The sequence below is a fragment of the Vulpes vulpes genome, chromosome 5 (assembly GCF_048418805.1).
Source record: "Vulpes vulpes isolate BD-2025 chromosome 5, VulVul3, whole genome shotgun sequence".
Taxonomy (NCBI): Eukaryota; Metazoa; Chordata; class Mammalia; order Carnivora; family Canidae; genus Vulpes; species Vulpes vulpes.
The window spans coordinates 105396634-105424531 of record NC_132784.1 but is presented as its reverse complement, the minus strand read 5'-3'; the positions used below and the strand labels follow the sequence as shown (position 1 = coordinate 105424531).

At 34.0% G+C, this 27898-nt stretch overlaps 1 protein-coding gene across 5 annotated transcripts in view; it reads right to left on the bottom strand.

Annotated features, from left to right (window-relative positions):
• LYPLAL1 (lysophospholipase like 1) overlaps nt 1-27898 on the bottom strand; it is an 89680-nt gene that overhangs the window by 49899 nt on the left and 11883 nt on the right. Inside the window, exons 3-7 of one of the 5 annotated variants that reach the window (XR_012001796.1) lie at nt 17320-17489; nt 4778-4893; nt 3736-3991; nt 2993-3096; nt 2309-2357 (exon numbers count right to left, since the gene is read on the bottom strand). Coding sequence is in view for 2 of the 5 variants with exons in the window: in XM_072759550.1 (XP_072615651.1) it covers nt 3761-3991; nt 4778-4893; nt 17320-17489 (517 nt within the window). In the remaining 3 variants the exon portion in view is untranslated. Of the gene's footprint in view, nt 1-235; nt 3992-4777; nt 4894-17319; nt 17490-27898 lie in introns of those variants that run through there. The other 4 variants (XR_012001797.1, XR_012001798.1, XM_072759550.1 and 1 more) reach the window with 4 other exon arrangements.

Sequence of the window (27898 nt, the reverse complement as noted above, 5' to 3'; positions counted from 1 at the left end):
TAGGTGACAGCCTTGTAGGCCAAGACAGAGTCCATGTAATTGCTCATAGATCCTATGATGCCTGGATTAATGCTAATGACCAAGTGGGGGGGGGGGGTCAATATAGAAATTTATGGAGAAGGACAGCTGGCCTCCAAAGTAAACCCATAATGGTGCATGGTATCTATTCAGCTGGATGGGACCAGAACCTTGTGGGTACAGCTGAGATCAGTGCTACAAGATGACTTAATTCTGGTTTGTAAAGTCCTGTTCATGGTAGTCTTTATTCAATGTTGTATGGAACAAATTAAGCTGATGTGATTACAGCTAAATGGCAGAATTTAACAAATATAACAGAGCTATCACACGCATCTTACCCTCAGTATAAGAATATGCTAAAGCTTCTTCAGAGGAGTTTACATGTGTATGCCCACAGAAACATATTTTTAAAGGGCAAACTGCGAAGTAAAATTAAAATTTATACAACAGCACATTTCTTCTTTGGAAATACAATTCTAATTCTTCACATGTTAAAATTACTCTGAGCCAAAGTCTTATGAACTAACTGACTTTATGAATTTTCTTGAAATAGCTGCTTGCTTTTGGTATTGATATGTTTGTCTGGCTTTGGTAATTCTGTCCTCTTATATCAAGAAATCCCCTTTATATGATAAAGACTTTTTGCTTAAATATATTCTGGCTAAATGATATCAGGACATTTTCTTTTACATGAAAGTGCCACAAATTATCAATAGCCAAACTGTCAGTCTGCTTTAGATTTTGTTCTCAGTTCACTTTGTTATGCTTCGGTTGAAATATTCAACTTCCTGTACAGAATATATTTAAGCTCCTTACCACTGACAATGCTCTTTCTTATTCAGATTTCAGTTGAGACAAAATACTATCAATAAACATTTTGCTTCACTTACGGATCATAAAAGTACTAAAGTGCACTATAAAAATTCAAACAGAAGAAATAGAGTAAAAAGTGCAAGTCTCTCTTCACTTATATCCTAGCTTTCTTTCTCTTCCTTTGCAAAATTCCAGTATTCCCAACATAAACATATGTAATTTACTGTGATACGTATATACATTTTCTTCTTGCCATTTTTCTTCTTCTACATAAGAAAGTTTCACAGCTATTTCAATTTCCTTGCCTTCAGAAATGTTTCTGTTGGTAAAGCAACAGAAAGTTTTGGGATGGGACGAAAAAGGAATGACTGAGTGGTTTCTTTAGGAGGATCCCTTAAACCCTGATGTTGCCAGCCTTAGCATATTTTTTCAGGCTCAAAACTTCGGCTTTAAGAGACCACATACATATGGACAATAGGCATCTCAAGATTAGAGAGGAGAACTGGAAGCTGGAGACTCTCCTTAGAACATACTGCTCATCATAACACAATGAGTAGCCTACTAGCCCACAGCGGAGGGGACCAGAATTGGATTGAAGGTTATCCACATGAAATTTTAGATATATCCTCCATGCATGGATCTACTTGAGATGGATTTATAACCATACTAACCAATACTAGAAGTAGCTTAAATTTGTTTGACTTACATTTTTATTAAAGATTTTTACATATGCTATATAGTATGATCTCCAGACAACAATTTCACAGAAAAGTATACTATGGCAGAGGCTGAGATTTATGCTAGAATATGTGATTATTAAGTTGACAGGACAAGCATTCTAAAAAAAACAAAATCTGGATCCCTTTCCTTGCACTATATTTGGGTTGTACACCCTTCTTTATGCCATGTATAGGTGGTACTCTTAGGGCAAATTGCAGCTGGAAGGGTTTTATATACGAGTAATACCATGTATATTCAAGCCAAGGTATTTAAAAGTTCAAGGAGTTGAAGGTCATTAAAGGCTTGGGATAATTAAAACCCTGCACAGTCTTCTGTAAAAGAATTTTGGATTTTATTAAATTTTATCAGTCTCTTTCTCTCTCCCACTGAGAGAAGCACTTCATGCAGAGCTTGGAGGCCTCCTGTGTTGAGAAACAGCACTAAGAATCTGAGTAGATTGGGGTGGCTAGACTTTGCAGGATGGCATATCAGGGAAGAGCAAGCTGCACAGAAAGAGAACTCCAGGAGTACCTGGGTGCTCAGTCAGTTAAGCATCTGTCTCTGGCTCAGATTATGATCTTAGGGTCCTAGGATCAAGCCCCACAGTGGGCTTCCTGCTCAGTGAGGAGTCTGCTTCTCCCTCTCCCTCTGCCCCTGCTCTCTCTCTTGCACATGCTCTCTTAAAGAAAGAAAGAAAGAAAGAAAGAAAGAAAGAAAGAGAAAGAAAGAGAACTACAGAGACCTAGACATGGTCTACCTGGATTATTCAGCAGAGTACTGATGCAACACTTGTGTGAGTAGACTATCTGAAACCAGAGAAAAGAATCACCCAAAAAGATTAGAGGGAACCACAGGATAAGAACCATGAAACCCCAGACCAATATGTATTGCAATCAAAATGCTCAAAATCAGTGATAAACTCTTAAAAACATCAAGAGTAAAAACGACATTAGACACAGAAGCACAAACATAATAATAATAACGGATTTACTCTGTGAAATAAAGTCAACAAGAAGAGAGTGGAATGCCATGTTTAAAATACTGAATAAAAAAAATGTTAATCTAGAATTTCATACCCAGTGAAAGTGTCTTTTCAAACCAAATGTAAAAAGCAGACTTCCTCAGACATATAAGCTGAAAGAATTCACTAACAGCAGATTTACAGTGGAATTATTTAAAGAACATCCCCTCAGGCAGAATGAAAAGGATACCACAAACACACAGCAGCACAAAAATAACTGAAGAGCACCGAGGTGGTAACTACACAGGTAGATAGATATATGTTTTCCTCATTATTTAAGGAAATAATTTAAAGGAAAACTGACTTAAAATAAGAGAGTGGTAATAGGTTGTGAGATGTATGGTACATGCTCTTTATAGAATATTTATAAATAGCAAAAATAGTATGAAGACCAAGAATGAAAAAAGAGAAGGTCCTTACACCAAGTGTGAGGTAGTATAATGAACTTGAAGGTAGAACATGACGAGTTAAAAGGGTATGATATACGGAAGTCTTCAGGCCCACATGGTCTCAATAGAGAATTCCTACAAATATTAAAGAAAAATTAATACCAACTTTACACAATTTCTTCCAGGAAATAGAAGAAGACAAAACATCTCCCAATATATTTTATGAGGTCAGTCTTCCCCCAGTATCAAAACCAGAACAAAAACAGTACAAAACAAATTAACCAAAAAAACCCCCCAAAAAACAAAAAAGCAAACAAAAAACCCCCAAAACCTACAGACCAATATCCTTCATGAATATAGACAAAATAGTAACACAGAGTATGCTATCTGACCACAATGGATTTAAATTAGAAATCATTAAACAAACATATCAAATATTACCAAATATTTGGAAACAAAATAGGGCACTTTGAAATAAAATGCCATGTTAAGCCTTTTCATGTTTTCCCATTGCCCATACTTAAACTAACTTTACATTATTTTTAAAACTTAAATATTTATTCAAAAGGTCTCCAAATATTTACAAATGTATCTGAAAAATAATATACAAATGTTTGTCTAAATAAGATGATGCTACTCTCTGTGGTGCTAAGCATTTCAATAACTAGTAGAAAAATCAGTAAACTTGATATTTATTAATATTTTAATTATCATTTATCAATTGTAATTTGGCAGTAAAAAACACTTTTCACAAAGACATTACATGTAGATTACCAAATCAATCTTGATTCATTCAACTTTAACTTTCCATTTCTCCTGGAAGTTTTGCAAGAATCCATGACTTCAGTTTTTCTAGCTCAGCTTTGCTTAGCTCATGGTAAACACCTGGGAAACTATGAAACTTCGTGCTCACTCCCAGAGATTTTAACATCGAGTTTGTTTCTTCACCCCAAGAATGAAGAACTAACTCATCTGCAGTACCATGGCACTGAAATAATTCAGGGAGTACACCATCACTTTCCTGAAGAGCCTAGAGAACAGGATACAAAAATGGAAATGCTTAAGAAATTCGTTTAAGAACATCACTTGGAAATCAGACAGGGCAGAAAAATTGCAATTTTACCAAAGCTTCAATATTCCAAGGGAAAAAGGAGTGGTACAGTGGCGGTACAGTCTAAGGCATACACTGTTTTATTGGCGGGGGGGCTCAGCCTGTTGCTGGCATCACATGAGCTACAGTTAGTTGTATGTGACCAGCACTGACTCCATAGAGGACTACCTTGAACATGGTCAAAGTATTTCCTGGAGAAAACGTGACTCCATCAGACAAACCTTTTCATGTAGAGTGGAAGGATGGAGAAAGGCACCATCAAGGGAAAAACTACATTCTAGCTTTCATTTCTGTATCTGCTGTTTCCATTTTTGGTATGAAGTTACAATGCTATAACGTTCTATATTCATATTATTAGCATGCTGCTATGAAACAGGTATCAGGAATGTAAGGGATTCTTTGTTTTGATGACATTCATGACATAATAAACAACCTTGCTATAGTCATTCGTATTTTTAATATGTATAAGGGATACATATGTATCTAGGTTATTTTTATCCTTTCCCCCTTGACACTGTGCTTAACAATATTCTTTCTATGGCATTTCCTGGACATTAATATCAGCTGGAATCAATATTTAATATAACTAATTGGGGATGGATTCCCAGCAGTGCTGTGTGCACTGACTGTTCCTGCTTCATTTTGTTTGTTCCAATGTGTGAAATTTCATGCTTGTTTCTTTTGTTTTTAAAATCTGGAACTTACCTGGTAAACAGCAGATGTTTTGTTCAGAAAACTTGAAAGAGCAAATACTCCTGCCAGATCTTGATGATTTCTATATGCTAAATGCATTGCCATGCACCCTCCCATAGAAAATCCTCCTAAAAGAAGCAAAAATTCACTTAGCAAAAAGAAAAAAAAAAGCAGAATATTTGTGACAATAATTTAGAACAAGATACATCTGTGTCAGGCTTCCACACATGTTTTAAAATATTTGGAGACCTTTTGAGAGAGAGAGTGCTAAAAATAAATTTAGTCTACTTTCAATCTCATTAAAAAAATACTTGCAATTGAGTAAATAACGCTGGTTTATCCATGTCATCACTGGTAAAGAAACTTGTTATAAAAAGAGCTGGAATTAAAGAAATTATTCTGAGTAAAAATATACTATCATATTATCATAATTCAAAATGAGTCATAGTAAAAGTGCTAATTAAACTTTTGCTTATACTTGTAGCATAGGAGTCCTCACACTGCCACCAGAATTAGTAACACACATCATTTTGTCTTATTTGCCAAGCTCCAAGCCCCACGAGGAGTTAAATTTCTAGGGCTTGCCATATGATGGATGTTCAGTAATCTTCTAGGGAGGATGATCAAAACTTTGGTGAGCTAGTTAAAACATCCTGAATTATAATATTGTTTTGGAAACTGACTTATAATGGTATAATTAAAATGTATGTACCTATATGAACTTTTTCAAGAGAGTTAAAAAATAACTTACTCATTTAGCAAATTTTTATTGTCTTGTATGTGCCCAACACTGTGCTAGCCACCGGAGATATGCAGACTAAAATACATGGTCCCCATGCTCCCTTCAGCAGCACGTATTCTATACATGGGCCCTTCATGAGACATCACAGAATACAAGATGGGTATGTGATGCAGTAGCCCAACTTCAGGCTAGAGACCTGGAATGCTGTTCTTGAGCTTGAGTGAGAGTTAAAAGGTGTCTTATTTTACATTTTGTGAGAAATAAATATAGAAAGTAAATCACACAGCCACACATTTGTGGAAATATAAAAATATACATTGGTATAGAGTCCAGATCTCATTTCTAATCTCCTGCTTTATTTCACTTAACAAAGTGTAAAGCTGAGTCCTTGTAGAATATAAATTTGAATTTACTATAATCTCCTTTTACAGATGAAGTGAACCAAGGCCCAAGATTAGGTGATCTGCTTAAGGATGCACCCTTAATTTTAGCTATAAAGCTAGGACTTTCAGAGTCCAGATTGCTTGCCACGGACTTTAATATACTTTACTACCCTCTGGCATTTATTAAAATAGAACTTTTATTTTTATATTTTACTTATTTAATAATGCTTAATAATATTATTGGCCTGCCAATATTTGGCAGGATACAAATGTATGCGTGAAGATTACTAGGCTTGTGAAGTTTAGCTTTTCAAGAAGTACATAATATGTAAATAATTACAGTGTATGATAAATATTACATCTGTGGTTTTCAACATACCAGAAAGAAATAATAGGGTCTCATCAGTAGCAGAAGTTCACTGTAGATGAGAACTACTTGAAAGGCTCTTTCAAAATAACCCCCACTCCAGTCACAGAAGCAGAAACGTCTGAAGAGAGATCATGAATGGATTGGCAGCGGAGGAGGCATCATACACATCTTAAAATTGAGTATGAGTTGCATATGTGCATCGGATTCTCAAAAAGGTTAAAAACTACTGGACTACATTACCTATGAATGTGTACACTGATAAGCATGACATGCCCCATTTGGATATGCAGAGTTTACCGCAGACAAGATAGTGTTTTTGGTAAACATTCATTGTAAGTAAGCGCAGAAAATTTGAAACTTATTGGGTTTTGCTACAGTTCTAGTTACAGGCTTCTCTTTTTTCCTCAAGTTTTCTATGTAATATATAGTGTGTGAGTTATAAAGCAAACATCTTGAAGTATAATTCTTGTCAAGCTTTAATTCAGTAACTAAGTTCTCTAGATTTTGAAATCCTTGAGGGTAAGAAACAGTTCTTTCTTCCACCATCACACTGGTTGCAGGATTAGGAGGAGCTCAGCAAAGTGTCCTCACTCTCTGGTGCCCATGTGCAGAAGAACTGGCTTCGTTATTGTCCATGCCCAGTGGTGAGTATGCTTGCTGGTACACAGTGACAATGCAATATAAGTCTGTTTAGTCTTAGAAACCATATATTATAGGATGAAAGTAGTAAAACATCTCTTAAATTTATCATACTTAAAGCACATGAAACATTTTCTAATTTAAAGTCTGGTGGAAAGAGGACATACTGAAATAAAGAGAAACTGAGTTCTAATCCTGCTAGTGACACTCTCACTGCGTGTCTTGGAGTAAATTATTTAAAACCTAAGATCTCAGTCCCAGTTAAGATTAGATAGCTGGGGAAAAAAAAAAAAAAGATTAGATAGTTGGACTAGATGATCTTTAGGGTTTCCACAAAGTTCTTTTTTTTTTTTTTTTAAGATTTTATTTATTTATTTGACAGAGAGAGAGAGAGAGAGAGAGCGCATAGAAGCAGGGGGTGAGGGAGAGGCAGAGGGAGAAGCAGACTATCTACTGAGCAAGAAGCTCGATGTGGGGCTCCATCCTGGGACCCTGGGATCATGACCAGGGCAGTTAAAAACGGCAGATTTTTAACTAAGCCACCCAGGCACTCCGGGATTTCCACCAAGTATATATACAAATGCTTAATAATCATTTGTAAAAGTCAAAACAGCAAGGACTTTCAAAGTTTACAGTTACTGTAAATACAGAAACCTTTCAGTTTAAGAATAAGAATCTGTATCTCCCAGAATACAATTTCAGCCCTCCTTAAAGTTCACAAAACCAATCTTAGCAAATGCTTATTACTTCCTTCATCGCTTTAGATTTCCCCTTTTTCAAATTTACTTACAAAATCAATTCTACATTGCTTATAACCAAACACTGTTAACAACAAAACTACATCTCTAAGATGAGGGGAAAATGTGAGGGAGGGAGAGATGGGGTTGCTGGAAGAACGAGAGATCAAGAATGAAGGAGAGAAACACAAGACCAAAATACGGGGAGGCAGCAGCAATCAGGAGTTCAACTGGACTTCCAACTGCTTCCCTGTAACAAGACAACATTCTCCAACAGAAGGAATCATGTGCCGAATCATACCAGAAACTTCTCCTAACATTGAATTCCTGGGTGGAATTCATCAAGTAGTTCTTTATTAAACATAAAACTCAAAACAAGACATTTTACATACAGCCTCTTCTGCTCTTGACTCTTTTATATAAGTCGAGGACATAAAGACCGAACATTCAATAGTCTGTAAGGTTTATGTGAACAGGGATTTTTGTCTGTTTTATTTGATGTTCCCTCCCTATGTTTAGAACAGTGCCTGGCGCATAGTAGGCATTTAATAAGTATCTTATCAAATAAATATCAGTTGTGCTTCTATAAGAGTATTTCTATAAGGGGACAAATTTATATCTTCAGGAAATGTGGCTCTTTGGTGATCTGACTGGATGTAAAAGTGAAGCTTAGAAAAAGCAGGAGGGAATGGTTAGTGTGCCCCAGGCTAACAATTTCTAAATCTGGCTCCTTAATAATAAAGATTCTTAGACTCAGCCCCAGGCCCTCTAACACAATCTCAAAGTATATGTCTAATTTTTAAAAGCTCTTCTACCTATAAATCAAATGTATGAGAATCATAGTCTTAGAAAAATATCAATGGCTGCAAGGCAGACAATTCAGGATTAGGTATAATGGGTAAGAACAGAAAGTAAAAATATGGTCATGATTTAAAAGAAATCCATATGTTATAGATACCAAGCCTGTAGCAACAAAGTTTTTATTTTTTGGAGAAATTCAAGAGCTTGAATTATATTTTTGCGAAACGTACCTACAGAATGTATCAAATGTGACCAGTGTGACTAAGGAACTAAATGTTTAATTTTATTCAATTTTAGCTAGTTTAAATTTAAGTTTAAATAGTCACATGTGGCTAAGGACTATCATATTGGACAATAAAGTTCTAGGTAATCTAAGCTGCACCAATAATTGAAAAAAGCTTCAAAATTCATAAAATGGAGCAAAAAGAAAACATTTAATAAAAAGATGTTGAGGCTAGGATCATTAAATGTGATCTTTTAATATGATTGAGATTTAAGAATCACAGGATTTAAAATATGAACAAAACAGATAAGTAAGCAAAAACAACTTAAAAATTACTTTAAAACCATACATATTGAGAAAATTTTACAGATCAAATTTCCCCCTCCAACATTTCCTTTTATTGACTAGGGTAACCTAATCACTTTCTGTGGTTTCAGAGCCCCCTGGCCGAAACCAGCCTATGAAGAACAAAACCAAAAGTAAGAAAGAAAACATTTTCCACATCTGAGATGTCATTATGAACAAACATAAATGCATCCTACAGACTTTTAACCTCATATTCAGTACTCATAATTTACAGTGAAAATAAATGTACTCATTGAAATCTTATTAGAGATTTAATCTAAGTCCCTTACCTAATTATAATCTTGTGAGGTAATCTGCAATTTTTGACCAGTCATCTTTGATAATATAATTACCTTTAGCATCACAACTTACTATGAAAAGGGACTTTGTGTATTTTTTTCTAATAGAAGGAAATTTAACACAAAAGACTGGTTATCTGAATCCAATTTCCATCTAAATATCTAAAATGCAATATAAAATATACTGTTCAATAAGTAAATACCAAATAGTAAACTCATTGTAGGTAATGGTTATAACATATATTTATAGTTGCTGGCAAAGTATTAAAACGTCAAGAGTTAACATTTCAACATACATTTAAGATTAACAAGCTGAATAAAACATGTTAAAAAAATAATAAACCTAACTTTTATGAGCTCTTTAAATAAAATAAAACAGAAACAATGTATAAAAAAACTACACTGGGAAAACTAATCTATCTGAAAACAAAATCCAGAGGAAAAAAAAATACTTAAAAACTCAAGTTTACCATCAATTGCATAGGATTTAGAATGTAATAAAATTTACCCTCCCTTCAAATTTCAACAATTATTTCATTTAACTTATGTATCATAGTGATTCAGACTGAACCGTGATAAAGTCTCAAAAGGTTTGGGAATATATATTTATTGTCTATGTTCTCTGATACAAAATTTACAGGGAAAACAAAATACTTATCCATCTTCCAGAAAAAGCTGTTTGAACAGGAGTTCCAAGCTTTTAAAGTTCTAATTGTTGTTGAAAAAACACAAGTTGCTTAATGAAGGCAAATATATGTTAAAATGAAATAGAAATTTGCTATCATTCTCAAGTTTTAGCTCAAGAGAGAGCTTCAGAAGAAATTCGTATAAGGTCAGGACAAAGGAAGCCTGGAAATTTTGGTGCTAATTCATCTTGGTCATTCTAACTATCCCTTCAGTTTTAAATATTATAAAAAACATTGATATATATCCAACGTATAAAGCGTTTTCACCATATAGGCAGAAATAAAATGACCATCCAAAGTTTCAACTATTCATACATAATTCTGACATGTTTTCAGAAGTTCATTTTAATTATTAGAGTGCATGTGTAATTTTTGTACCTTACTTTTTCTTTCAAATCATACTGACTTAAGTCCTTCAAAAGAATTACGAAATCCATAATTTTATTCATTGAACACATATTCATAAAGTTACTTCTATGTGTACATACAGTATCTGTTACATAATATTCAATTTATTAATAGACAGTAATTCCCTTAACCATTTCTCACGATGGGTATTTAGAACATCCATGTAAATTAGTCAGGTGTAATTCCAGGAGAACTTGATTTTCCCTGCTTCAAAATTCTGACAGTATGCTCATATTATCAAAATTCTTATTATCTGGTTGTATCACTTGTCATGTTCTATACGTCCTAGATCAAAGTTAAACCCTAAATTTTATCAGTTTTGTCTTAGCAAATTGTCACCACCTAGTGGCCAAAAACGGAATCTCATCCTGGTACAAAGGTGACCAAGTCAAAGGATCTGGGTTCTAGTCCCCCTCATTTTATGTTAGCTAGTAATCTCTTTGAATCTTAGTTTTCTTTTTTTTAAATATCCTGTTTTCACTATCACAAGGCTCAAAATAGACCTTGTGCATGAAAACAACCTTATAATTTGACGCTATCTGAAAACATAATGTATAATAATGAAAATTATTTAAAAACTGTCAAGTGTAATACAAATGCCAGCTATTTTCACAGTACTACTACTATATATACTTTTAAAGCAGAACGGTATACATGGGCAAATTTATATACCTTTCTCCATTTTGATTTCTCACATTACACGGAAACATACTAAAAGGAAATGAGTTTCAAGACTGACATTAATATAGTACTATGAATTTGCTTGCATTCTGCACAATGGACACTCCCCATATGTTAATAAAACAAGAATCAAGATAATCTAGCATTATTAACAATCTTTGCAGGTTACAAGATTTGAACCAAAAGTTTATTAGTAACTATACTGTCAGCAATCAGAAAGTGATTTAAAATCACTATTTTATTGTCCATGTTTCTCCTTTTATCTTACCCTCTGTAGAATCATGTGTGGTATAAATACATAAAATCAAACAAGCTTTCTTATGTCTATTCTTTTTTTTTTTTAAGATTTATTTATTCATGAGAGAGAGAGAGAGAGAGAGAGAGGCAGAGACACAGGCAGAGGGAGAAGCAGGTTCCATCCAGGAAGCCCAATGTTGGGTGTGATCCCAGGACTGTGGGATAATGCCCTGAGCCAAAGGCAGACGCTCAACCGCTGAGCCACCCAGGTGTCCCTCTTATGTCTATTCTTAATATACAGAGTGAGGAGTCACAAATGTCTCCAAGGAACACATTGGTGTTTCTTGACCATCTCCTCTGTATCCAACTCAAACACTGGGACAGGTAGTAAACTTTTTGTTTAGTTCTTCCTATCTAACCAAAGTTAATTTATTTTTTCCATTAAGAAAGCAATATATTTCCACTCATGACTAAAAATCCAAGAGTTTGTTCTCACAGCTAATGCTTGCAGTTGAGTATCATGTCCTTCAGTATAACCTTATTTATCTTTGTGTTCCTTAAATCTGAAAACAGTGTCTGTGTCAGTTGCCATCATTCTCTTGTATCTATTGCATTAGCCACCTTGCTATTCTCTTGACCTTCAGACTGGCCTGCCTTCCATAGAGTTAACAGCATAAGCTTTCTGAAATGCACATTTGATCAAGTCATTCTCTATTTCTAATTCGATAATTATCGGTGGTTGAGTGCATACTCAACTAGTATATCCTGAGAGATTCTGATGTGCTCCTTGCTTTCTTCTATAAATGTGTTCCCCTCTTTGTTTACCAGTCATATTTTTACTCATTCTTTAAAACTTGCTTGGAGAGTCCTCTCTTCTAAGAAGCAGTCCCTAACTCCCCCAGAATTTACTTGTCTTTCTTCACTGCTCACATTGTACCCTATACACACTTTTATAATACATTGTATCAGAACACCTTACTTCTGTATCTCCCTCATTAGGCTGCAGAATTTTTGATAGTTTTCTTGATACTGCAAGACTTAATTAACACTTTTATGAACAATTTGGAGATCAAATTTGGTATGAGAAGTACCATCTTTGACCTGAACAAACTAAGTAGACTATCCAAAAACAGTTTGGAAAACATTTATTATAAAAACAATTGTTTTTATTTTTTTAAGATTTTATTTATTTATTCATAGAGACAGAGAGAGAGAGGCAGAGACACAGACAGAGGGAGAAGCAGGCATCATACAGAGAGCCTGACGTGGGACTCGATCCAGGGTCCCCAGGATCACGCCCTGGGCTGCAGGCGGCACTAAACCGCTGCACCACCGGGGCTGCCCAAAAACAATTGTTTTTATAAAACTAGGCTTAATATAATAAAATATCACTAATCAAAATAAAACCAGACAATGAACAGACTCCCATCTACCCAAATACAGAGAAAGGTATTGTTTTACAAAGTTATACTGGTTGCAGTTAAAATCTGAGATGAGGGTTCCATGAGCACATACTGTACGATATTATATCAGAGATTTTACTACATATTAAACAAGTCAATAAGGATAACAATTTTTGTACCTATTAGCTCCATGTTTTTCTTTTCCAATCTTAAAATTCTCTAGTTTTCCCTTTTACAAGTTTTAAAAATAGCCCATCCTCACTGTGGTGCAAGTGTGTATGTGTGTAATAACTGTTCAGAATCTTAAGTGCATTTTTCTTTGACTTCCCATTGAATCTCTTCTTTATTAAAATGTTATGAATAGCACTTAAAACTTACTTCTCTTAAAATGTTCTGTAACAGACTACAAAAACATAAAAACCAGTAGAAAAATATAAAATCAAATTATTAAATATTAAATTAAAAATAAGATTATTTAATATTAATATTTAAATATTTAACCTATGAAAAAGAAAGAGGGAAACACAGCATGTATACCTACCACTAAGCAAAAATAAGACAGCTAGTAGGGAAGAAGTAGTGAGCTACCCTATGAGTCTCCCAGTGGCAAGCCTGGCCTAGTAGGTAGGGCCTTTCTGTTTGGAGAGGCTGTGGCATAAGTGGTATAAAGACTATATAATAACAGCAAGAAAATGGTCTCAACATTGCATGCCAGACACATTTCCAAGTATTTCATATGAATTGACTAATTCAATTACCACAACTCTGTATGATAGGTACTATTATTATCATCCAAGCACAGAGGTTAAGGAGATCACCACAGAGTAGTGAATCCAGGTTGGAAATCTGTAGGCTGAGGCCAGAGCCCAAGTTCTTATTTGTTTTATACTGCCATCAGATGCATCAGTGCATCTGTAATTATGATATTTGTAACTCAGGGAATGCATGTACTAATATTCAAACACAGCAATGATACTGCTTCTTGTGCCATGTTTTAAAATAAATCGGTGGTTCAGTGCGCAGTAAGACAAGCAAATAACAACCACAACAAAAAATTTCTTGCAGGATAGAATGCTATTTCTTCTCTGCATTAATAACTAACCCATGTAAAGAATCCAGCACACAAAAAGGAGGTAATATAACTTAATTTTTTTGTCATAGCATAAGAGGTCAAGGATCATGTGTATTTTGGGGACATGTTTAGTGCTGAAGAATCCTTCCTGAAGATCTATGTTCATTGACTAGCTAAATAACTAACAATTCAGGTAACAAGAACATCTTGCATCTGCACTTTGTGGTCCCTTTCATATCTCAAACTAGGAAGGAGGCTTTTGGATAGAAGTTAATCAGTTCATCTCACAAATTCTAAAAAAAAAACAAAAAAACAAAAAACAAAACACCGTCTTTTTTTCTTTCCCAGCTATATTTTATATTCGTAAAATAATATAATATATAAATATCTTAATGTTTTAATATGCCTTTGTCATAAATTTCAGATGTTACCATTTTATAATGTAGTAACCTATAAAGCTTCCAAAATGAAATGTTGTTATAAATTCAGTGGAATTTTGATGAAATACTCACTATATTACTGATTGCTTTATAAATAAGACTATCCTTTAACTAGGTTCTCTTGGTACTTCAGAAAATAATTAAAACCCCCAAGACATGGTAAAAAAAAAAAAAAAGCAAAATAAATTCCAGATGAATCATAGAATTATGTGTCGAAAAAAATAAATTGCATTACAGAAAACCAGTAGAGAATCTATTTGAATATTTACACAAGCTCTAGAGAGTCTTAAACTGAGACCTTACTTGGAAAAGAAAAATCATAAAAGGGAAGACTAACAGACAATTAAGAACAGTTATCCTGTGTTAAAATATAACAAACAGCATTAGAAGGGAAATAACAAATTAAGTAAAATTAATGACCTTATTTTCAGCAACATTTTTTACAGCAATATTATTCAGTGAGGATGTAGTCAGATGGACATCCTAACAGGGGTGGTAGAAATATCAATAGGTATAATTTTTTTGTGAAAGGAATGTGACAACATGTATTAGAAGTCTTAAAATGTTCAGTTAAACTCAACGGGAGAAGTAAACCTTGATTCAAAATTCTTATTAAGTCTCTGATCTTACAACAGTCCCCACAGTCTCTTTTTGAAGATGAATAAGATGAAGCAGCTGATGGATCTGGGGAATGACAGTTATACATCAATGTGACAGTCCTCAATCCATTAGAGTATTTTTTACTTTTTTTTTTTTAAAGATTTTATTTATATATTCATGAGACAGAAAGAGAGACAGAGACACAGGCAGAGGGAGAAGCAGGTCCTTCACAGGGAGCCCAATGCAGGACTCGATCTCAGAATCCCGGGATCACGCCCTGAGCCAAAGACAGACGCTCAACCGCTGAGCCACCCAGGCATCCCTATTTTTTACTTTTTTTATGTATGGATATTTTGTAATTTTATTTGAAAATAATCCCTTAAACTGTTCTTTTCTTTTCCCACTGTTATCACATTACTTCAGGATCTCCTTACCTTACAATGATCAATTCAGTGACTGGTTTTTCCCCACACTCAACTTTGCATCTCTTCACTTAACCTTTCTGCCAGATTAATTTTCCTGATGCACAGTTCTAAGGAGCTGTAGGACTCAAAGGCCTTCTTTGATCATCCCTCACCCATCATCCACAGAAGAAAGGACAGAAGGGGACCCAAAAAGAGTTTGAGAAACCTAGAATGAGCCAAGTATTTGACAAATACCACCCAGTAAAACAGATGTTGTGCTGGTATTCCTACTTTCCAGGCGAGGCAGCAGAAAAGCAGTGTAGGAAATGTATTGGTAACAGGGCAGATGTCAAGTTCAAACCCACGTTTGTCACTATTACCATTATGCTCTGTAGTCTCTTAGCCCAGCTATCAGAGTCAACAAGGCATTTTGGTCAGACAACAAACTTTCCCCTAAAGCCGTCTAATGTCCAGACGTTTTCAAGTACTACTTTTTTTTTTTTTTTACTTCATCTTATTCTCTATGCCTAGACCTCCACAGTAGTTAAACTTTTATTTATGCATACATCTCGAATCTCAAATGTCATTGCTACCTTCCTACTAAACAACTATTAAACAATTACTGAATAGCCTCAAATAGGTATGATCTCTGCTTCATCTGAATTCCTGTGGTACTTAATTAAATCAAGTTACTGATCAGGTCATGGCATTCATATAAACTTCCTAAGCATCTGCTCTATGCCAGGAATTGCAATGCATCCTGGGAAATAATAATAAATATACGTGATCATTCTCTTTGAATGTCAGTTATACTGCTTTAGGGCACTCACAACAGGCTTGCTGGCATTACAGTTTCGCTTAAGTACCTCATGGGCTCTTCCAGGTTGTTAGCAGTTGTGACACAGATCCTTTTCTATTTATCTGTGTGTCCCTTTGGGCATTTAAGATCGCTTGGCATGCAACAGGAACTTAGAAAATATTTGCTAAATGATGAATGACGAACCCTGCCGTACATTCTCACATTTTGAATTCTATCTTGTTAAGTGTTTTATAATGTACCCCCAGACTGAGCTGGGTGCCCTTCCTCGTGGTCTTTCCAGCACTCTCATTTTGTTACCTATTTCGATGCTGAAACAGAAGACCAGAAAAGGGATGTTGCTGGGCTGGATGGCACACTGCTTTTAACTAACAAAAGTGGAAGCTGAAGGCAAGGCAGAAGAGAATGGATTTTATGGATTATATTATACTGCCTCTCAACTCAATGACTTGTTCAGTACTTCAATAAACACAAAGGAAGTTTATTGATGTACCCAAATCTTTTCTATATTGGATCCCAATGTGTATTTTATTATTTTTTTCCAATGTGTATTTTAATGTTATTTAGAATATGACAGAGATAGCCAATCTGCTTTATAATTTCATCATTAAATACAACTCATTATAAATTGAAGTTATATTTGAAAATAAAACTCCTTCATCAAAATATGTCCTGCAACATCCACATTCTACCCAGCCAATCTCATTTTCCTATGCATTATAGAAATAGAGATTTTATAGTTTATGTATTTAATGATTACAGAAAAAGAAAAGGGCATTAAGTAGAATAAACAGCTTATATAAAGGCACACTGTATCCCCTTGGAAACAGAAATTGCTGAAGATATATTTAACAGGAGTTTATAAATGCCCTATTCCTATTACTAACTCTGAAGTTTACTTTTCATGAATTTTATATTATATTTTGACTGTATATGCTACCTCAAATATGGCCATAGTAGTTTAAACATGTTTATAAAACTTAAGCTCATTTAAATAAAATATTTTAAAAACTGAAATGAATTATCTCTTAATTGAAAATTAAGCATGGAATTCTCAAATTATGTTATTATTAAAAAGAAAATAAATTAAAGTTTCATGAGCTGTTGTTTACCATTTTTAAAACCCTTAATATGTAAACTCGGTTTGAAACTATGAACAGGTCAAGTGATATACGAGTGTTTCTAAATAATATTTCAAGTAAATTTCAATGTACAGAAATATACAAGAGTGAAAGAAATTTAAATCACCAACATTTAAAGGTCTTACCTACTAATATCCTATTCTTCTTAATGCCACTTTTTACTTCATCATCAATCAAATCTGTAAGCACTTGACACATTACATTGATTGATTCAAGGTGTTCTGGACAGTCATTAGATATTTTAAGTCTGTCAAACCATACATTGGAGATTCCTCCTTTCATAGGAGTATATGGCCTGTTTAAAACCAAACCAAAACAAACCAAAACAAAAAAAGAAGAAAATAAAGGAAAAGGGAATGTTATTAAAATGGATCTTTCAATTTCAAATTCAAACACTAGTGTGTTGAATAATTTCAATTTCCTCTAAGTTTTATAAGTTAAAGAGTTCATATTAAAAGCAGCCTCATGCATATTACATTAACTTGCCTATACTTACACTGATCCCATCAACATTTCCTAAGGCCAACTCATCATCTTTTCTTTATTCTGTCCATCTTCTCAGATTCATAAATTCTCCAGAGAATCCCCATGAGAAAGAGAATATATATATATACATATATATATATGTATATATATGTGTGTGATTTATATATAATGTGTTTTTTTCTGTTCAATTTAAATGACTACTTGATCAAGTCTACCATTTTTTATTTCAATTTCTGTTTTGATTTACTTTAGTCCCTTACCTCCCTTTAATGTAGGATCAATATTTTAGTATTCAGAGCCACGTGAATAATGTTTGTCCCTGCAAAAAGTTTAATATCTCAAGAGTGGAAAAAAATGATTCGCCAAAATGCTTTTAAAAGGTGGCTAATTTGTAGCACTTAAGTATGAAAAGATGAGTTAATAATATAAGAGCTTTCTAAAACACACCCAGATCATCCTTAGAATGCGGGCCTGATTTTTCTTTTTAATCAAGAGTTGGAACTTCTATTTTTTTGGTCTCCTCTGGAACCTCGAAATGAGAATTTAATGGGGTACAAATAATCTTTGGAAATCCTCATCTTAAAGATATTCCATGCTGTTTGCATCATTTGGGTCTCAAATCAGGTGCCTCCTTGAACTTATGTTTTATGTGATAAGATGCTCTGAACTTGGTGCTCTGTTGAACAAAACTGATCTTACAAGATGCTCTATATTTACATATGAGGTGGGATGGTTATAGTATTAGTAAATCTTATTCAATGTATATTTCTACTCTGGAATTCTCTACTAAAGTGAGTGAGTGTGTGTGTATGACAAGGTATTCTAAATGTACTGTTTTCAACAATTACAATGGGGCTAAGGGTTCTTGTGTTCATGTCCTATGTTGGTAAAGGTATATAAATGAAGGGGAAGGAAAACAATCTTAGACGTTCTCGTAAGCAAACACAGAGGTATAGCAGGATATAGAAGATAAACATGGAGAATGAAGGTTTTCCAAAGATGAAGGATAGTATGGTACAAAGAAACTTTTCCACATGGCAATCTGTGCTTTTCCCTTCCATGATACTGAAAATAGGATTTATGTCTAATGCAAGAAGGCCCTAGAAAACACAACCAGTGCTAAAAGTACCCATCATAACTTCAAAGAAATCTAAACCAGTGATGACCACAAATGTAGAATTCCTCCTACATTTACTACCTTGCCCATGTCAGAGTTAGTTGTAGACTCTCACCCTCCAAAGTCAGTGAAATAATAGTATGAAATATGTACAGGTGTTGGGTAGGGGGGGAAGGGCTGAAAGATACCAACAGAGACCTGACAGTGTTTCCCCATATGTTCTCTAGTGAAAAACCAAGTAGAATCTCCACAAATCTAAAGAGCTAGGAATAGTCAATTCTCATTCTTTCATCCACTATATCAAAAGGACTCTACAATCTGCACAGATCTGCCCTTGGGACCAACAGTAGAACTCATTTTTCTGTATAGATCATACCACTCCAGAATAAATGGAAATCCACTTTTGGTGCCTGGAAATCAAGAGGATTGTATTTGGAAAGTTTCTCAGGGAAACTGAAAGCAGTCTGAAAACAACACCTCACCTACAGAGGATCTTGTTTATTTACTAAATTAGAAGAATGTCATAAACATTACTTTGTAACATCTTTCTAAACTCTGAACATATATTTTAAATATCCCTGTTAAGATAGAACAAAAACCTAAATTTTCTTCTAGCTTATAAGATACATGGTATTTTGCAGAGATGAGAAATTCTGTGTGCTGTTTTGGTGTTTTTTGTACAAATCTTCTTCAGTGCACCACTCCTCTTCTTCACTGCTGCTTTATCCTTCCACTCCTCTTACACCCCAACCTTTATGCTAGGCAAACCATGTTTAGGATCTAGAATATATCCTTGAATGTTTTTTGTTTTTGTTTTGTGCACATACAGTAAAACATGCATCTTTATAGGATATTTTTTTCAGAGCACTATTTGCTTTTCAAAAATGCAATGGTCTATTTGCTTTTCTTACATGCATCATGCTTTTCTCCCTTAACAATAACTTATGGGAACTCTTACACCTGATATCGTTTGAACCCATCCTTTTAAATGGCTATCTAAAACCTTATGATCAAGATGTTTCACAGTTTCATCAGCCATTCCCATACTAATGGGCATTTATTTGGTTACACAGGTTTTAGCCACTAAGAACGGTGCTGCATTGAACATATTTGTGTACGTGTTTTTATGTACGGAGACTTTTATTCCCATGGAAAAGTCCAAGAAACAGGACTGCTGGCTTGAAATATATTTTTATCTTCTTAGATATTTCAAAGTTGCTACCATTTAGGCTATAAAAATTCAGTTTTGTGCAAGAAAAGAGAAAATCCTTTTGTCCAAAGCCCTAACAACAGGTGTTCACATCATTAAAAATATTAGCATTTAAAGGTATCAATTATATTTTAAATCAACTTTCCTGAAGTATAACTTACATACATTAAAGTACACATTTAAGTACATAGGTCCAAGACCTGCCAATGTAATCATCTCCACAACAACACAGAACATCCTCTTAGAAAATTCCACTATGCCGCTTTGCCAGCAATTTCCACTCACTTCCCAGGTAACCATGGAGTGGTTTTTATTACTATAGATTACTGTTTACTGTTCTAGAACTCTACATAAATGGAATTACCTATTTGTAACATTTGCTGGTTTTTTCCTGTTTTTTTTTTTCTCTTACTAGTTTAGAAGAAGACGGCTTATAATTGACACTTTAATAGTAATCATTTTTATTTCAAGTATTTTTAACATCTATTTTTTTACATATTGACATTACGTATTTATAGTGTCTTCTTAAAAATTCAGATAAAGCCATTGCATTTGATATAATCTGTCCTTAAAAAAAAGACAATAGGGTAGCCTTGGTGGCTCAGTGGTTTTTAGCATCGTGTTCAGTCCAGGGCATGGCCCTGGAGACCCAGGATTGAGTCCCACATTGGGCTCCCTGCATGGAGCCTGCTTTGCCCTCTGCCTGGTCTCTGCCTCTCTCTATGTTTCTCATGAATGAATAAATAAAATCTTTAAAAAAAATTGAAAATTCTAGATCTCCTGATTTTAGAGACTCTTCCTAATCCACACGTTTTTTAATACATGGAATTCAAAATTTTCTTCTAAGATTTTTGTTTTTTTAGATTTAAGTCTTGAGAGTTCCTGGAATTTTATTTCATACATGAAGTGCCGTAAGGGTTCATTTTCTCCCATATGGATAGTTAATTGTGTCTGTACTATTACCGAAAGGAAAAAAAAAATCTTTCACAAAGGTGAAATTCCATCCTCATTACATATTTAATTTTATAGTTCTGAGTTATCTAGTCTCTCTCAACCTAGATTCTGTGGAAGAATGAAATCCTGATGCCTAACACATACACTATATATAATAAATGGACTTCTCTCCAATGAATCTAGAATGATACTAGCTCTGTATTATCCATGAGGAAATCAAGAAAACAATAATAAATCACTTCCTGAGCTCTGCGATTCAGGTGAAGAACTCTAGTTGAGAAAGGTTCTATTTTGTTCTACAGAAGTATTTATCCTTCTGTTAGGATCATACTGATTGTACTGAAGTGGCTTTAGAGTGTGTTCTAAAGTTGAGTAATATTAGTTACTCTCTCCCTACCATCATCAAAATCAATCTCTTTTTCAGACTTGTCCTGTTTATTCTCAGGCATCCATCAGTTTCTATTTATCTAAGCAATTAATCACATATTTAGTAATTTAAAAATAATTTCAAAGAATTCTCCTTGACAGTCCTTGTGGAATTTTAATTAATACCGCATTATTGTCTGTGAATTAACACTTAATGACAAAAAAGTGAGAGGAGGGAAGATTTTTGCAGATTGAGCTCTTCCTAGGATCTGCCACACTCATGGGGATTCTCTTACATTGTTCTCCAGGCTTTCAAGGGGTCCATAGAAGATATAATTCTGCATCAGATTTTTACTAGGACTCCACAGAACCTGCTTTCTCCCTCATTCCCGCAGGCCTTCTGACCTCAGAAGCTGCTTGGCTCAAGAGAGGTAAATAAATTGGAATCAGAAGGGGAGAGAACACAGAAAGCATTCAAGCCTCCCATCTCCCAGAATCCCTTTCTCAGGATTAACTTTCTTAAAGTACTCTGAAAATGAAAGCAGGTGCTTTCCACTAGTATTAATGTCAGTGTCAGACAAAATGAAATCCCAAACTGCATTCAATTTGTCATCGAAATCACAATGTTCTGAATGAAAATTGAATATACAGCATTCACTTAAAAACTTGAATCAAACTGTTACTCTTTTAGATTTCTGCTGCCCTCTTCATTTTATTCTGCTATTTCTCTAAGTATTTATTTGTCTGTCTAAACACTTAAATAAGGATGATATCATAGGCTAAAATCTGAATCATTCTGGGAACTCAGCCATTAACAGAAAAAAATGACACTCACTTAACTTTTTGTCTTTGACAGTGCCTTACTTAATCAGTCATAGATACTCCACGGAGGTGGAATCCCGATGTAAATTTCACAAACAGTAGTTTTTTGTTCTCTCAATTCTCTAAGAGAATTAGAATTTGTTCAAAAGAGATAATTGGGAAAATTTAATGAGACAAAGAATAATTTAGAACTTTTTTGTTAAGAAAACATAATCAAGAATGCATAATTCTCTTAATATGTTAGAATAATCTTTAAAGAAAGCATAAAAATAAGACTGATTCTCAAAACAGCTAAACAAACTGGCACATATGTTATACTCATTTACCTTTTCCCTCAAATAAATCACTTTATTAGCTAGTATAAAATAGCTCAGACATTACCACAATAAATAAATATGCTTGGCAAAAGAACATCTGTGTGGCTCCTAAATCAATCAATCAATCAAACATACTGGTAAAATATTAAACTGGAATAAAATGTTCAAGGCTGAAAAACAAGAGTGGATATTCAGCTTGATACCAAGTTCTGTTTTGATCTGTATTTTCTAAAAGTCATAAAATGAAAAGGTCATTCACAACCTTTAAGATAACATCATGTGGCTCCAGTCTTCCAGTCATTTCATAGAACTTCCCCAGCAATTACCAGGTCCAGGTCCATTTCCCTCTTGTTTTTCTTCAAACAGGACTGCCTCATTATTGATCCAGTGGCTTTGCATCTGATATTCTCTCTCCCTGGAATGCTCTGCACCACACTTCTGCATGGTGGGCTTCCACGGATCATTTAGGGATCAGATCAAATGTCTCTTCCTTAGGAAAGCCTTCTTTGACCCTATGATTTAAAGTGTACCTCTCCTCCACCTTAAAACACACACACACACACACACACACACACACACACACACTATTCCATTACTCTATTTAACTGTCTTCATAGAATTTATCACTATTTGAAATGAATATATTTAGTTGCTCTTTTATTTTCCATTTCTTTTCCACAGCAATACACTCGGTACCAAGAACAAGTATTTGTCGAATGATGAATATCAATAATTATTTATGTCACTGGGAATAATTTCGGTCAGCAAGAAATAAGAGAGTATCTAATATTGGCCTACTTTGCTCTGAATATCCTTTGACTTTAATTTCTGTAAAATCCATACTGCAATTTCTAAGAAAAGGTCAAATTTTTCTTTTGTTGCTTAAAAAAACCCAAACATACATGTTTCTTTCTTTTTTTTTTTTAAAGATTCTATTTATCTATGCATGAGAGACACACACAGAGAGAGAGAGAGAGAGAGGCAGCGACACAGGCAGAGGGAGAAGCAGGCTCCACGCAGGGAGCCTGACATGGGACTTGATCCCAGGTATCCAGGATCCCACCCTGGGCCGAAGGTGGTGCCAAACCGCTGAGCCACCAGGGCTGCCCTATACACACGTTTCTAAGAAAAGTTTTTACTTATGAGTACTTAAGTGTGCTATTTAAAATAATTACCAAAGAAGTAAAATTATTTCTTCAAAATAGCTGTTTTTAGTAGGTTCCTTACCAGTGAAGTGTACTTGAAGTTTATTGGTATCAGGACAGCAATCTCCTAATATGCGCTTCAGATAGGAACTGAATCCCAAGTGAGAGAATAAAAATGAATCCATTGTTATCTATACCTAAATCAAAAGTATCTAACCCTATTTTGGAATACACTTAATAAAAAATACACACTTCACTGGAAAAATAGTAATCAAACGGTAGAGGCACTATGCAAATCTTACTACTTTTAGAATTTTTCAAAACACAGAGCAATTTATATCATCATATAAGTTATTAATTGGCTTGTTAAAAAATTGCTATTATTTTTAAAATGGAAATTCTAATAGTAAGCCCAAACCAAGAAAACCTCTAATTACAAATACAACTAACGTATGTTAGAGAAACAAAAATCTTTATTGAGCACTTCAATTAAATGAAGTCCAAATTAATAATGAAAAAAGTGAAGCAATATTTTCCATTTAAATCAACATGGCAAGTTAATTGCTGACTTTTACTTAACGTGCCCCTAACTTAGCTGATTAAAAACATCTATTAAATAGGGTTGAGGAAAAGGAATACCTTATAGTCATAATGGCAATTTACAATTTAATCAAAACATACTGACATGCTGTAATAGACTACAACTTGATAAATATAATAGACTATTGTTCTCCCCTAAGCTCTTTAAAATATGTATGACTATTGAAAACAAAATTTATAACTGTGTTTTGATAGAGTTTTCAACATACATAAATGAAATACATGTGACAAGCACAACAAGGGAGAAGATAAAGGAAACGATATGGTTGTATGCTTCCTACATGTCATGTAAAGTGGTAAAAATCTAACTATGTGAAAAGTTTATATATCTTGTAATCCCTAGAGCAATTGGGAAAAAATAAAAATAGATAAGTGAAATGGAGTATTAAAAATATCCAAATTATCCATAAAGAAGATGGCAGAGGGAGAAAGAGGAACAAAAAGCTGTAGACTTAAACCAAACATTATCAATAATTATATTAAATGTAAATGGTCTAAACAAATCACTTAAAAGAAGCTATCACATTGGTTAAAGACAAAAAACAAATCTCAAAAATATAGGTCTGTAAGAAACCCACTTTAAATATAATGACACACTGGCTAAAAGTAAAAAGATGAAAAAAGACATACTATTATTTGTTGTGAATGCATAAAAATGGATTTAATTTTAGTATCTTACTCTTGCAACCTGATGTCTTCCTAAATTCACTTATTTCTAGATATTTAGTAGATTCCTTATGATCTTTGTGTAAACAGTTATATTATCTGGGAATAAAGGCACCGTTACTTTCTCTTCTTTTTATTTCATTGTCTTGCCTTATGTTTGAACTTCCATACATTGTTGAACAGAATTAAGGACATCCTCCTATGTAATCTTTGAGGGGAAGCATTCAGTACTTCATCATTAAATATGGTGTTAGTTACAAGTTTTTTCCTATGCACCTTTTATTATGTTGAGGAAATTTCATTCTTTACCTTATTAGCTCAGAGTTTTCTTTATGAATTGGTTAAATGCTTTTTCTGTATCCTTTGAAATAAACATGATTTTTGATCTTTCATTTTATTAACACAGTGATTACATTGACGGCTTTTCAAATGTAAAGCTAACTCTTCAATCCTGGGATAAACTCCATCTGGTCACAATGTATTATCCATTTTATATGTAGCTGAATTTGATTTACTAGTTTTTGTTAAGGAATTTTACATATTTGTTCATGAGGGATATTGATTTGTAGTTTCCTTTTCTTGAATGTCTGTTAAGTTTTGTTATCAGGTTCATACTGGTCTCTTAAGATGTTTTAGGAAATGCTCCTGTTTCCTGAGTTTGTTTCTTACTTCAATGTTCAATAATATTTACTAGTGTAATTATTTGGACCTGAAGGTTTCTTGTGTGAAGGTGCTGATAATAAATTTAATTTCTTTCATAATAATGAGGGTAATTTGATTTTTACTTTATTTTTGTCATTTGTATTTCTCATTGAATTTTTATCTTTTTTTGTAACTGTTCAAATCTATTAGTATAAAGTTGTTCATGATAGTTCCCTTTCTTCCCTTTAGGATTTGTGTTGATATCCTTTATTTATTTTCACATTTAGAAATGTTGTTAATTTCCTAATATTTGGAAGTATTCTAAATATCCTATTGCTGTTAACTTCTAATTTCATCCCATTCTTATCACAGAAAATATTCTGTGCAATTTCCGTCTTTTGATACTCATCCATCCTTATGATCTTTTTTTCTATGTCATCTCTTGGTGACTGTCCTACAAGCTTTTTTTTATATAGAGTTCTATCAATGTCAATGTTCAAAATAGTTATAGTACTAATGAAATTTTGTATCTGCTTAGCCACATTCTTTTCCTAAATTGTTCTATTATTCTAGTCTATTAGATCTATCTTATTAGATCCTGAAGAATGAGGATTAAAATCTTCAACAAAGATTAAAGATTAGTCTGCTTCTCTCTCTAGTTCTATCCTTTTTCTCTGCACATGCATATAAGCAATATTATTAAGGACTTGCCCATGTAGGATTATGGTCTTCCTCTTTAACATCTACTTTTAGCTTATAAATGTTCATTTTTATCTCTGGTAATACCACCTTGTAGTATACTTTATTTAATAATAATATAGTACGTCAACTTCCCTATGTTTACTGTTTATATAACATATCTTTTCCCCTCCTTTTACTTTGTTTTCATTAGTATCTTTTTCCAAACTTAAAATATCTCAAACAATCTCAAGCACATAAGTAATAGAGATATTTTAAAAAGTTATCTCCTGCAAAAATGTTTTTGAAACTCTATTTCAATTTAACCTGTATTTTCCAAAGTAAGAGCTCTCAAATTTTGATGCAGAAAAACGACAAAGAGAGCCAGATCACTCTCAAAATCTACTTCAGTTTTCAGAAGTGGGAAGGAAGATTCTGTAATTTTTTTTTTTTTTTATAAACATGCTGGTATACTTGAGTACAAATGGTTGACAGACACTTTGAATCTACCTACATCAGAAGTGGTGCTCCTTAAGATGCAAATTATGAGCTCTGTCTCATATCTACTCAATCAGAATTTGAGAGACGAAATAATTTCCCAGATGATTCTTACTGGGAACAGTTGGGAACAGTATATTTTAAAAACATTTGTCTTCCAGTTTAAAACTCCAATTTTTCAATAAACTGTAGAGTAAAAATAAAATTAAAAAAAAAAATCATGGGTGCTAACTCATGAATATCAGGCCAAATGCTAAATTTAAAATGCCCCATACAAAACACATTGCAGGGGATCCCTGGGTGGCGCAGCGGTTTGGCGCCTGCCTTTGGCCCAGGGCGCGATCCTGGAGACCCGGGATCGAATCCCACATCAGGCTCCCGGTGCATGGAGCCTGCTTCTCCCTCCGCCTGTGTCTCTGCCCCTCTCTCTCTCTCTCTCTGTGACTATCATAAATAAAAAAAATAAAAAAAAAAAAAATTAAAAAAAAATTAAAAAAAAAACAAAACACATTGCATATTCAGTCATTGAACGTATAATCTTCTCATAGATTCCCTAAATTAACATCACCACCTTCTCCTTTCCCCTAATTTTCAATTTTTCCCAGTTTCTGCTTTGTGAATCTCTCCTGAATTGACTGCTTATATTGCATTTCCACCACAGTGACCTAGTTCAAACTTTTATGATTGCTAGACCAGTGGATCTCACCTTTGGCTGCATATAAGAATAAGAAATGAAGCTTTTAAAAATCTTTCTTCCTTGGCCACATCCCAAACTAATTAAATCAAACTCTCTGGGGGTAACAACCAGATGGAGTTGCAGATAAAATACAGGACACCAGTTAAATTTTAATTTCAGATAAACAATAAATACTTTTTTAGTATAAATATGTCTCAGATATTGTTTCTTCATTGCTAAATAGAGCTGGCAACCCTATGCTCTAGTATTTATAATACTTTAATCACTGAAATGTATGTACAGGATCAGCAAGTAAAATATAAAACCCATTGTGAGTTGGAGTTTAAAAATTCTGAAAGCTACTGCATTAGGCCAGGGGTCAGCAAACCTTTTCTGTAAAAGCCACAGAGTAAATATTGTAGGCTCTGTGGACCATATAGTCTCTTTGATAACTACTGATCTCCATTTTATAGCACAAAAGCAACCATAGATAATATGTAAGTGAGAGAGTGTGGTTGTATTCCAAT